Source organism: Pseudopipra pipra, chromosome 18, assembly GCF_036250125.1.
Source record: "Pseudopipra pipra isolate bDixPip1 chromosome 18, bDixPip1.hap1, whole genome shotgun sequence".
In the NCBI taxonomy this organism is placed as follows: Eukaryota; Metazoa; Chordata; class Aves; order Passeriformes; family Pipridae; genus Pseudopipra; species Pseudopipra pipra.
In genome coordinates this window covers 10,410,973-10,423,148 of record NC_087566.1, presented here as the reverse complement: position 1 = coordinate 10,423,148, position 12,176 = coordinate 10,410,973, and the positions used below count along the sequence as shown (strand labels likewise).

Below are 12,176 nucleotides of genomic sequence, written 5' to 3'. Positions count from 1 at the left end.
CACCTGTGGCTTGAAATATTTAGCGCTGTATGTACATTTTAACATACATTTTTGGTGCCCAAACCATTATTGCTGGGTTAAAATGTGATGCTCTGCCATACAGAATGCAGCATGTGCTGCCCACTCCCACCTCTCTCAGCCACCAACATCAGGGACGAGGGTGGCAGGTAAAGACTTTTCTCTCATCCTGTAGCTGACAGTTAATGGCTGTTTTAACTTTCACATGGAGCAAATTTTGCCCTCTGTAACACCTCTGTCACTCCAGTGCCTGTCACACACTCTCATGACTTTAGCTGAGAGCACATTTTGCCCCCAGGAGTTTTGATGACAATGGGAACCTGAATTAATTTGCCCAGCCAGAATGATAGTTCAAGAGGTATAAAAGCCTCAGAATCCATGAAGTTCATGCAGCCACAATTAGAATATTTAAATGGCCAGCTGCATTAAAGTTTATAAAGCAGAGTTTATTTCCTACAAAATTTGGAGAAAAAGCCTCCAGAAGTTTGTCATTTTCTCTCAACAACAGCTACTTATTGCTGCATTTGCTTTTGTTGAGCCTGGACTGAGTTGTTTACTCTGTGCATTTCTTAAGTATAAAATATTCAGAGTTTATCCTGAGCAATACTGTGGTTCAGCTAATGATTGTTTCCCAGGACTGGGATCCATGCCCTTTGCATTTCTGCTCTCAGAGCAGCCAAATGCTAAGCCATAGAATTGTTTTCTTCCTCTGAAGTAGCAGCTGGTGCCTTGGAAGACACCATAAGCATCTCTGCCGAAATCTGTGTAATTGCACATGTCGCCGTGGTCTGTTCTTAACGGATCCTTCTCCCAGACAAAACACTGTTTTCTCAAGCTGGCTTTGAAGACCGTATGTGTTTAAAAATAGCTTCAGGAAGGCACACACATATATTTTGCTATAAACTGTGTACAATGTGTACTGTATACAGAATATTAATTCTCCAATATGTGATTTTGTGAGACTGCCTCGTTGGCATCATTATTGCTACACACGGAGCTGGTTTGTGTGCAAATATGATTCTAGACCCAAAGTTTTAGCTTGGCACCATCCTAAAACAATATAGATTTCAACCTGTTGCTGAGTAACTAGAGTGCTTTTCATGATAAATCTTTAATATGCAGTAAGTGGCTATGGTACTTTGTTCTGATCATACTTTGTCAAGCTAGAAAACTAATTAGCAGAATCTGGTGACCCGTATGTCAGAACCTCTGATACGTCAACAAAAAGCAAAATCCTTGATTCAACACTTGACATATTGTAGAGGGATCTGATGTACTCTCCTGCTCACCTCTTATGACTCATAAAGATGAACTTTGTAGGGGGACAGAGAGAGTGGGTTTTTTGGACAAAATAACTAGAAATTGTAAGAAACTCTAATTTATAAGTTTAATGGATTGCAAGCAGCTCAATGGTAACTCATTATTGCTCTAACTTAGGCTTATCTGTCTACAGATACAAAAGACAAGATGTTAAGGCAAGAGAACTGTTTCTTGCCAATAAATCCTACTGGGACAGAAGTATCCCTGTCATCACTACTGAGGCAGAGACAGCAGAGTAAGGCAGAGAGGTAAACCAGAACTTTTCAGTGCTAAGCAAGCTCCTTACCTCCTAAGTACTCCTTCTATTCAGAGGAATGCTTCCCTGCCACAAACCTCTTGCCTCTGCCAGGCATCAGGGGAGTCATTATTTCAAGGGCTTTGTAATGGACTGCAGAGCCTGTTACCTCCCAGCTCCCAAAGACAGATGGGGATGAAGCTGACAGTGACTTGTGGTTGTTAACTGCTGATTTCATGGAGCTGATGACACTGACTCACTGGCACTAATCAGGTGAGATTAAAAGGACAGCATGAACAGGGAGATGGACTCACCAAATTAAACACTTGCACTTCAAAAGCCTTCTATCTGCACAGCTGCTGCCACAGCCCAAACCTGTCCCCTGCTCTGGGGCAAGATGGAGAGGTGAAGCCTCCAGGGCTGTCAACCTTGAACCATTCACCAGCACTGAAGAAAAAAATCACTTAAAATATAAGGTCTAGTTCAAAATGAATTGTGCAACAAACCAAGTGGCACCAAAGTAAATCCATCATATAAACAAGTAGAGAGGATTTGCACTGCTTCCAGAAAGAGTTTGGACTCCTGGTGGGAGCTCATTTCTGTGTGAGTGACCACAAAATAAAGCTCTTAGGTAATACAGTGATAGGTACTCAAAAATATGATAGATGGAGAACAAAGATTAGCTCTACTTTATGTACAAGTCCATTACATTCTTGATCACATACTTTAATGGCAAAGCAGCTGCAGAACTTGCAAATTACAAGCTCTAGCTTTGTTTTCAGAGCTGCTGCATAAATAGTTGTTTTTAACAACTCCAGGCAGGCACTTCTTTCCGTAAATTGTCCTAAGAGTGTGCTGTGAGTCTGCAGCAAGGAATTGTTCCCAAAAATCCAGTATCATCTAAACTGGAGAAGTGTATTATCCATCCATTTCCCTATTTGTGTTTTCCCCATGGTTCCTTGTAGCAGTTATTGTGCTGGGGTTGGAGATCACTGTGCCCAGGGCTGTTGAATGAGGTCCTCAGTGCTCATCTGCTTTTTGTCTGGAAGAGGGAAGAGCCCTCTGCAGATTCAATCTATTTCAGCTATTACCTTTCCTGCCTTTGTTAAACTGTTTTTACTGCACATTTAGATAAAGCCTGGCTGGCTACTGCCAGGAAAATTAGGTCTTCTCTTGTTTTACCATGAATTATAGAGTTCAAGATAAGGTTTGTGTTAGAAAAGTAGGGGGCAGGAATGGTCTGAATTTTACTTTCATTATAATTAGACAGGAAATTATGTAAAGGTGAAAAATAATTCACTGAAGAGCTTTCCTCTAGCAAGGTAACAAGTGCATTCTAGCACAGATGGAGTTCATGGGATATTATTGAACACTGTGGCTCTCAGTGCTTGGCTCTGCCTGGGCACAGTGAGCCTGTTTCTGTTGCACTTCATGTGTGGGCAGAAATGGGCAGGACGGGGCCCTGTGACTTCCCTTCTGTTCAACTGAGGGCCCTTTCTGCTACCAAAAAAAAATTAGGCTAAATTAGTCCGCAGTGTAACTCCATGGAAGCCGTTTGAATGACTGCAGAGATTAATTGGAATGATCAGTCACTTTCTGAGTGACTTGAAAAGGACATGAAAATATGACTAATCTAAGAATGAATTAATTGGACAGCTGTCTCACTTTCATTTGAACACTACTGAGATAAACATTTGGACTAAAAAGTTGTCCTCATTAGAACTTCTTCAACTTGATGTTGATGGTGATGTTTACAACTACCATGGAACTACACAGTTTTCAGAATTTTCCTTCATGTGAAATTACTACAGTTCAGGCTTTTAAAGGCACTTTTACGGGGAGGAAAAAGGAGTGCATCAATCTTGCTTGGAGCTTCTAACTAAAGACTGATTGTACCAGAACCTCTCAGGTTATAATTCCTTCTGTAATAAACCTTTGGTAGTCGACTTCAGTCAAGTTTCCACCACTTCTTTCTTTTCAGCTTTGCAACCCAATTTATTCGTTTATGGTTTGCAGAAAAAGCAGAACACTGGGAGAGAAGTCTTTCCAGTGAGTTTGTGACAGAAGACCACTGAAGTTAATGAGATTCTTAGTGGGGATAAGGTTTTTGTCCATTCAGAGTCAACAGAAGCTTCAGAAGCAGTATAATGCAGGTTAAAGCTGGGAAAAAGATGTATTTCTCTGCCTTGTTAGTGGATAAGGAAGTGAGATTCCAAGGGGAATGAGTGATTTACCCATAGTCACACAGCAAATCAGCAAGAGATATGGAAATTAATGCTGAGAAGCATTTCAGTGCCTTAATCATAAAGCCAATCTTTTCCCTCAAATGCCAACACCATTAAATTTCAATAATGGAATAAGCACAAGAGTTTCATCAACTTACAGTGATGTTTCCATCAAAATATTTTAGGGAAAAGCTGGTTCCAGTGGAATGGTTGGTCAGCATTATGACCTATGTCCAGCTGCAGGGATCAGCAGTTGTAGGGACCAGGGACTGTAGATGAACTTAAGCAAATTCACCTGTGAGATTCCTTTCAGGATCACATCATGCTAAGGCTGGAAAATGCAAGGTCAAAAAGGAACTAGGTGTGTTTTATTATATTTATCACTAATTAGTGGGCCTTGAAAAAACTGGACTGAAATATTGTCTTGTTGGGAAGCCATTAAACTGTTAGGCTGAGGGAATATATGGCTTAGAATAGGAATGATTCACAACTCTTACCTACAAATAAATCACTTGTACCTCACATATCTACTTGACCATCTCTGAGCAGTATCAATGTGGTGCCAAGGTAGCTGCTCAGGAGAAGCACGTGTTGTATAAATTCCTAAGAGCCTGGGCCAAAGTCTGTTTTTATTTAAACTAGCTTCAATTCATTTTGTCTTAATTGAAAATAATGATGTTAGAGCAGTGATCAAAGAATTGTCTCATTAATTGTCTATTAAATCATTAGCTATTAAACAGGAATAAAAGGTTAAGAATGCAACACTCTATTCTGCCCAAAAGAATATGAATATCTCTCCAATTACAAAGAAACAATAAAAGCAGAATTAACAGTGGAAAGAAGCTTAAGATTAGGTAATTAGATCCAAAATGCCTGACAACTCTGATTAGAGGGTTTAGCAGTACAACCTATATAGAAAAGGCAGCACCAATTCAGAAGCAAAGTCAATATTGACTTTACCAAAGGGGCTTGTAAAGGAAATATGCATTTTTCTGAAAAAATATAGGCACATAAACCCTGTACTAAATTTTAACTCAGCTAATTAATTGTTATGGATTCAATCTTGCAACCAATACATATATTTGCAGTTAAAAAATTATGCCTGAACAGCATTCAGTCTGAGAGCACCTCTCAGTAATTTGTGACTGAAATTCATTAAAAGTATGCTGCAATTTTCAGAAAAATAACATTACTCCTATTTTATATCACCAGGATGAGGCAATATCTAGTCAATGAAGACCACAATCAGACCTCTTGTTTTTGTTCATTGAGTCAAAATATCAGAGAGACAGGTACCAGGTCTGGGAAACGGTCCCATTCTCACTTCCAGGGGTTTGATGCCCAAATAATTTCGCAAAGCAGTCAAATAAAGACCTGATTTATACCACCTTAGTCGCTACCAAAAAAACCTGGCAAATTTATTGTGCAAATCTTATGAAACCCGTCCAGAATTTTGGCCTGTGTTTTGGTCTGCTCTATCCAGGAATGGGAAGACACTCACCAGCCTGAGGGTGCTTTGGAGCAGATCTAATTCCACCGAGATGGACAAAGTTTTGAAAAAGAGAAAAGGAAAGATGGTCAAAGGGCAAGAGCTTTGCTGTATTGAAGTGCATAAATCCACAACTGCAACTGGAAATCTTGTCTCTGCTCACAGAGGTCATGTCAAGACTTATTTAGTTGCCAGCTGTAGTGGACCTGTTAAATTTGGGAACCAGAACAACTTTATGTCCAGCCTTGACAGGATACCCATAAGGACAACTGCTGATTGACCAAAATGGGCTTTAAAGAGGCAGAGCTCTGAAATGCAGCATCTCTTCACAATCTGCAGATACTAATTCTACTAATCAAAGAGGAATGGGAGTATTTTTCCTGACCTTTTCCTACCTGGTTCAGCCCAGAGAGGTATTCTCTAACTAGAGCAAGTCCTAGAAATACTACAAACTCAATCAATAGAAACAAAAGTCCCCATACACCATCTTTTAGATCTGGATCTGTTTTTCTGAAGTGCAAAGAAAAGATAGTCTCAGTAATATCTTGATGATATATAACTTGTTGCTTGAGTTTATAATATGAACAAGTCACTGTTCATATTTATCAACTGATAAATAATAGCCACTAGTCAGATAATAGCTATGTGCCACCCAGCAAAAAAAAGAATAACAACATTTATCAAGACAGTTTGTTTATTTGACAGCTAATTATGTTAGTCATAAAGAAAGATATTCATCCATGTTCCTCTGGTAAGGATCTTCAAAGAAATTTGGTTTCCAGAAAAAGAAAATGGGATTTTTTCTTTCCCTATCTGATATAGAAGGAAAAATATAGAACCCATAAATAACACCAAAAAAAACCCTCATCCCATACAGAACTTACTGTAGTCAATTCTTAAGTTCATTTAAAACAAGAACATTCCCATAACACATAATAAAACAAGTTAACCTATTAAAGATATTCAAAAGTACCTCTTTTATGCCTAGAAATAATAATGAGCTAAAAGCTGAAAGCCATGCAATGGTGTCAGAAGTCAGGCAGTCAGTGTCATGATAAAGTCCATTAATGCTATTTTCATCTCAATGTCAGGGAGGCAGAACCAGTTGAAAATAACATTTACAAAAACCCAAAGAAACAAACAAACCACAACATTGTTTAAAAGCTCCCAGCTCTCCTTTTAGGAACTTTTGCAATGTGGTTGTTATTTTCTATTCTCTATCATGCTTCTCCAGATTTTGGCACCGTTCAGTATCTTTAATTATAAGAAACTCCTGACTGGAAACAGGTGATACAGCCAGAAGCATGGAGGAAATCACCCTGTATGCTGTTACAAAATACTACATTTATTGCTGGGAAATAATGGATGCAGCAAATCCATGCAAGAACAAAGACCCCTTTGGAAAGAGTTGATCTTTCCTAAACGCAACATATCAGCTACACGCTCCTTCTCATCAGCACTGACTGGCCAGCAAAGAAAGACTAGGACAGCTCTTTTAGTATCCCTGGCCCTTTCTTGCACATGGAACAGACCAGCTCAAACAACTCTGCATCAGTCTGTTGAAATGTGCTAACTCTGCATGACCTCTGGAGACCCTCCCCAGTGCACAGCAGGTACCACTGCCCACCACAGAAACAGCCTGTAAAACAACTGCCTGATGGAAAACCCCAAATGTGGGCCAGGTCCCAGTATGGTGGTGGTGGAGGAGAAAAGGGTGAGAACTCCCTCCTCCACCTCAGATGGTGCCTTACCTTTATGACATCTTCATCAGCTGATTTGCACTCGATGGAGTCTGAAACGTCCACCACGGACCCGTCCTCCTGCACGGCAACGACCTTGACTGGAACTGACACCATTCTGCCCGTCAGAATGGCCGTGTTAAGGACTTCTGTGTCCTGCATGCACAGACAAAGGGAGGATGGGTGTTAGAGAAGCACAAAACCATGAAAATGAACCAACCCTGCCTCTGATGGGGACAGGCTCAAAGGTGGGACCCTCCCTTGCACACGCCCTTCGATCTCCCTGCAGTCAACAGTTTAGCAACTTTCTAAGCCAAAAGTTGCATGTGGACAGTCAAGTTTTGGTTTTGACGAACATGGATTTCTTCTTTTTGAGCTCATTTACAGGTTTGGCTGCAGTGGCAATGAAATCTGTGATGCAATGAGGCACAAAGGCCTGTCTGCAGCTCAGGAGAACCACAGCACTACTCGGGTAGGATCTCCAGGATGTCAGCGACTCCTCCAACCCCTTTGCCCAGCAATTTGGGAGGTGATAATCAAGCATTACAATAACAGCATTTCTTCCTCACTGTTCCAGCTGACAGTGTTGTGAGTTGACCAATTTCCCTTTTCAAAACATAAAATACATGAGGAGAAAAACTCTGCCTCCATACACAGGTTTTTTTTAATCTTTCCCCATCAAAATCCCACCTAGAGATGTTTTACCACATTTATCTCTAGTTCTGATGAATTCACAGTGCTGGCACTCTAATGACTCCATTAACACAGCCTTCCTCTGTGTCTCAGTATGGCTGCAGTTTGATTAATTACTCCAAATGAGTTGCTTCAGAGGTCCCTGCCTTGTGTAAGCAGGTATGCAGACTGGAGGGGAGCAGCTTGTCTCTGCATAAGCAGTGCTTACTGCCAGCCCAAAACTTGACACACATGCTGGGCAAGGAATGATCTGGGATTTCACAGAGATTCATTCCGGCCGTCTCGAAAATCCTGCAATAGGAAATACTGCTTTGAATCAATCCACTTTTCATTTTTCAACTTCCATAAAACTAATTGCTTGCCAGTTGAGGGGGGAAAAAAAAAAAGTTGCTTCAAACTAATCTAACTTTAAATTCCATTATTAGAATTGGTGGAAGAAGAAATGGATTTTAGTGAAAAATTTGATGGCAGTTTGCACAGGGAGATATATTCACTATCATTTGCTCTGCTGCTAGATTGATGGAGAATAATGGGCATTGACCACAAGCTAAGGACAGCTGGAGAAGACCAATAAATACTTGCAACTAAGATGTATTATTAATCAATATTCAGAAACTTCTACAAAAAGCGCCCTGAATTAAATGAGCTGAAGTACTAATAACACTAGTGCCAGCTAACTAACAGAGTCTACCAGAGGTTTATAGGCAGCCATGTTCCAGAAAAGCATTGAAGCACACACTCGAGTCCATTTCTGATCAGAACAGCACTAAGAGGACGTGCTCAACTCGACACTTAGACTTCAATGTGATTTAAGAGTCATCCTGAAAAAAAGATGCTTTTCTGAATAATACCTCATGAAATAAATATACCCTCTTTGTTCTGTTCTCTGCCAGGCACAAACCAGATGTTTCACGCAGTAAATGACTGTCTAGTTTTTGTTTATGCTGAATGGGCTCATTTATAACCAGCTGCCATCCATGAGAGAGGGACACTGGGAAAGAGAGAAGTATGTGACAGAAGTGGAAGTGTGAAAGAACGACTGTAAAACCTTTGCAAAGACAGATCTGAAAAGGGCTAAGAAGAAAATGCATTGCCAGGTGAAAGAAAACACTTAGATGCACCTCAGGTGGAAAAAGGTTGTATAAGACAGACAAAGAGAAACTGAGGGTAATTCATCCACAAGCATGTCAGAGAAGAGATAGTTACATTTCACCAAACCACCTGCAAATATTCCATATATCCTAAGCCATCAATCCAGTATAAACATATGCCAGATATCTGATGAAGACCTGGTGGTCCTGTGTCAAAAGGGTCCCAAGGACCAGTTTGCCAGTATGTTATTTCTAAGCCATTCTCCAACAACAGACAGTCTTCTTCAGGGCATCTGAGGAAACACTATTTTGGCCAAGGTCACAAACAATGAACACATGACTAATGCCACTTCCAAACACACTCTGTTAGCACAGCAACTCCTCCAGGTCAGGCAGGCAGCACTTGTATGCAATTACAGTCTGGTCCAAAGCCCTACCAAGTCACTGGACTTCAGTGGACTTGGAACCAGGCTCTCAACAGGCCTGAACCAACTTCTCCTTTGGTTTTTGTGCTGTTTGCTCCGTCACCCACATGTTGACCAGCATGTGTGACAAAGGATAAAAAACCTCTGCCTCCTTTGAACCCTAAGTGCTGTTTAGCTACCAAAGCTGAAGTCTGACTTTGATGTGCTGAAGGATAATGCAAAGTTTATAAAGACATTTGCATTCCTTTCATAACTCCCTGTGAAGATGAGCATGAGACGAGTAAAAGCACAAGAACTGTCCTGAACCTTCTCCGTTTCCCAGTGTGTACAGGAACCCACCGTGCTAATTAGCTGGTGCTGCCTCACAAAAACTGCACTTCACTGCAAGCAATTCCACTATAGAAATCAATATTTCAGATGCCTGATGCCTGGAGTGAGTGTTACACAAATATAATAGGCTGTAAAGACCTTTTAAAGAGCCAGCTATTTAGAGACTGAAAAAATATATTTCCTCTGAGGAAGAAATATGAACTAATTGACTGTCCATTAGATTTATAAACAGACTTTTTAGTGCATCTTCAACAAGTAACAGCATTTCATCTAAATTCTGTTAGGCTTGGTCTGTATTTCCATAGTAGGGTTTACTGCAGGAAAAAAAGTTACTGAACTTTAGATACCTGTACTGGTCATTACTAACAGCATCTCAAATGCAGGGAGGGGATTTACACAGGTATGTCCTCCCATGTTGGCACAGCATAAGTGAAACATCAGGAACTACAACCAGGGACCGCCAGCACAAACCTCCAACTGTGGACACTTCAAGGTCCCAGGTGGAAAACTGGGAATCCTTCCCCATTTCTATTGCTGAAGGTTTCAGCTGCCAGATCTTGACCAAAACCTTCAACTCAGCAGGCTGGGTGGAAGCTACACACTCATATCACAGGCTCTATCCATGAATAATAATAATGTGCGTGTTTATCTCCAGCTCTTTCTTGGTACCTGAATGCATAAGCACCTCAGCAGAGCTCTTCTTAATTACAACTGTAACCTGCTAATAGCATTTCTTTGTTGTCTGAAGGAATCTACTTCTTATGCAGGCTAGGCTAAATTAAAATTTAATACAACATCGGGTCGCAACAGAACTAGGAAGCAAATGACAGCTGTTTAATTAAAACCTAAAGCTGATTAGATGGCACTACTGAGAGAAATACTCAAGAGGAAGAGCTGAAAACCACTGAAACTCTAGGCCAGGATAATGGCTTTATTTAAATATGAATAAAGGGTGCACACAGCCATAGTAAATGTTTGACAACTGGTTGCTTCGGACAAATGGGGGGAAATGTGAACAGCAGATGTGTCAAAAGTCTTGATAGAGCTGTGACTGCAAACACTGCTGTTACCTGTGGATGTGACCAGAAGCAGGGATTACTGAGGAATGACTCCGATAGGTACAAACCAACTGAGGAACTGCAGGCACAAAGTTCCCAATAATTACACTTTAAACAGCACCCTGGTGACCTAAATCCTCCTTAGACAGGTGACTTTACAGCAGCTCACCCACCTCCCGTAAACCAACACGATGCAGCTTTTACCCCCTCTTTTGGCTGCAAAATAAAGGCACGGAGAAATAGATCACACATCTCACAAGAAAGCATCTCAAGAGCCAGGAGCTGGACACAAGTTACCTAGACCCCAGCCCAAAGCCAGCAGTGCATGATTCCTGCCCCTCTGGGAGCAGCCGGCGTCCTTCCCACAAAGTCTGGCGAGGCACAGAGGTCCCACACTGACCCAGTTTGCTGTGACATGTATCATCCTTGTGATTAATGCACGAGCTGGTCGTGTTTTTTTTAGAGGTTAACAAAACCTGCTACAGAACAGTAAACCCAATAAACACTCAATTGTAAATCAGAAGGGAAACCTAAAGCCAGCCCTATTCCACTGACAAATGCTACAGCTAAATGCCTTTTGGCATTTAGCTGAAATGACTGTCTTTAGTGAAGAAGGCAGAGAGCTGGAACATTTGTCTGTAGAATTGCATTCCTTCATTATTATGTCTTTCCCTAGAGTGTACCTCACAAAAATACATTTGTAATATTAGAAGGAAACTTTAGGAACCAGTTCTTCTGCCTGGAAACGGCATCTCTTAAAAAAAAATGTAAATTACAGGGCAGATTGTGGGTTGGGCTAGGGGAGGCTTTTTTATTTGATAAATTATTCACCACCTTTTTCTTCAGATCAAAGAGCAAGGCAATACAAATCCATTAAGCAAGCTTAATATATAAATTAGGTGCTTTGCTGAAATTATTGTAATCCAAAGAAATTCTGTACTTTCCCCACCTCATGGCTGAATACCATTTTAGGTTTTCCATACATATTAATGAAGCATGGCTGTGAGAAAGCTATCTATATTTTCCATTATAGCAGGTAAGATATGCCATTTTGTCACCCAATGGTGAGAACAAACAACTGAGATTACGTGTGTATGAAACAATAGAAAACATAAACAATCTTGCAAAGAGCTGATGCTGTTCTTTGACCCTTTTTCCTTCTTCTTTTCCTTTTCTTCCTCTCTCCTAATAAAAGGCTACTTCCTTGCATTATCATTTCAGTGGAGCCACTTGTGGAATCAACTCTTAACAAGTTTTCAGGTGTCAGCATGGGTCCCCCTGCCCTGACAAGCCAGAAGGTCGTTCCCACTCCCCTACAACATTTTTCTGTCTCTGGCTGTTTCCTCCTTTCAGCCTCTTGCCCAGCATATCACTGTTAGAAGGGATCAGTTACGACAGATGGCAAATCACAAATACTTCAGGCTATTGTGTCAAAGTTAAAGGTCATCCTTTATCTCCTTTGTTTACCTGCATAATAGCTTTATTTCATATGGGCATCCCAAAGGAAGAACAGGCAGGTGCATATATTCTGCAGGAGAAATTAATTAATGCAG

The 12,176-nt window shown here is 40.8% G+C and overlaps 1 protein-coding gene and 1 long non-coding RNA gene across 5 annotated transcripts in view; one reads left to right on the top strand and one right to left on the bottom strand.

The window, feature by feature from the left end:
- The window catches only part of TMEM132B (transmembrane protein 132B), a 231,313-nt gene that overhangs the window by 30,604 nt on the left and 188,533 nt on the right, over positions 1-12,176 (bottom strand). For all 3 annotated transcript variants that reach the window (XM_064675197.1, XM_064675199.1, XM_064675198.1), the window contains exon 5: positions 7,039-7,182. In XM_064675197.1, coding sequence (XP_064531267.1) covers positions 7,039-7,182 — 144 coding nt within the window. The remainder of the gene's footprint in view (positions 1-7,038; positions 7,183-12,176) is intronic.
- Positions 7,159-10,509, top strand: LOC135424204 (uncharacterized). 2 transcript variants are annotated; one of them, XR_010435111.1, is made up of 3 exons: positions 7,159-7,274; positions 7,414-7,498; positions 8,613-10,509. It is a non-coding gene; the product is annotated as an uncharacterized LOC135424204 (long non-coding RNA). The 2 variants fall into 2 exon arrangements; XR_010435110.1 differs by lacking the exon at positions 8,613-10,509 and adding an exon at positions 8,235-8,324.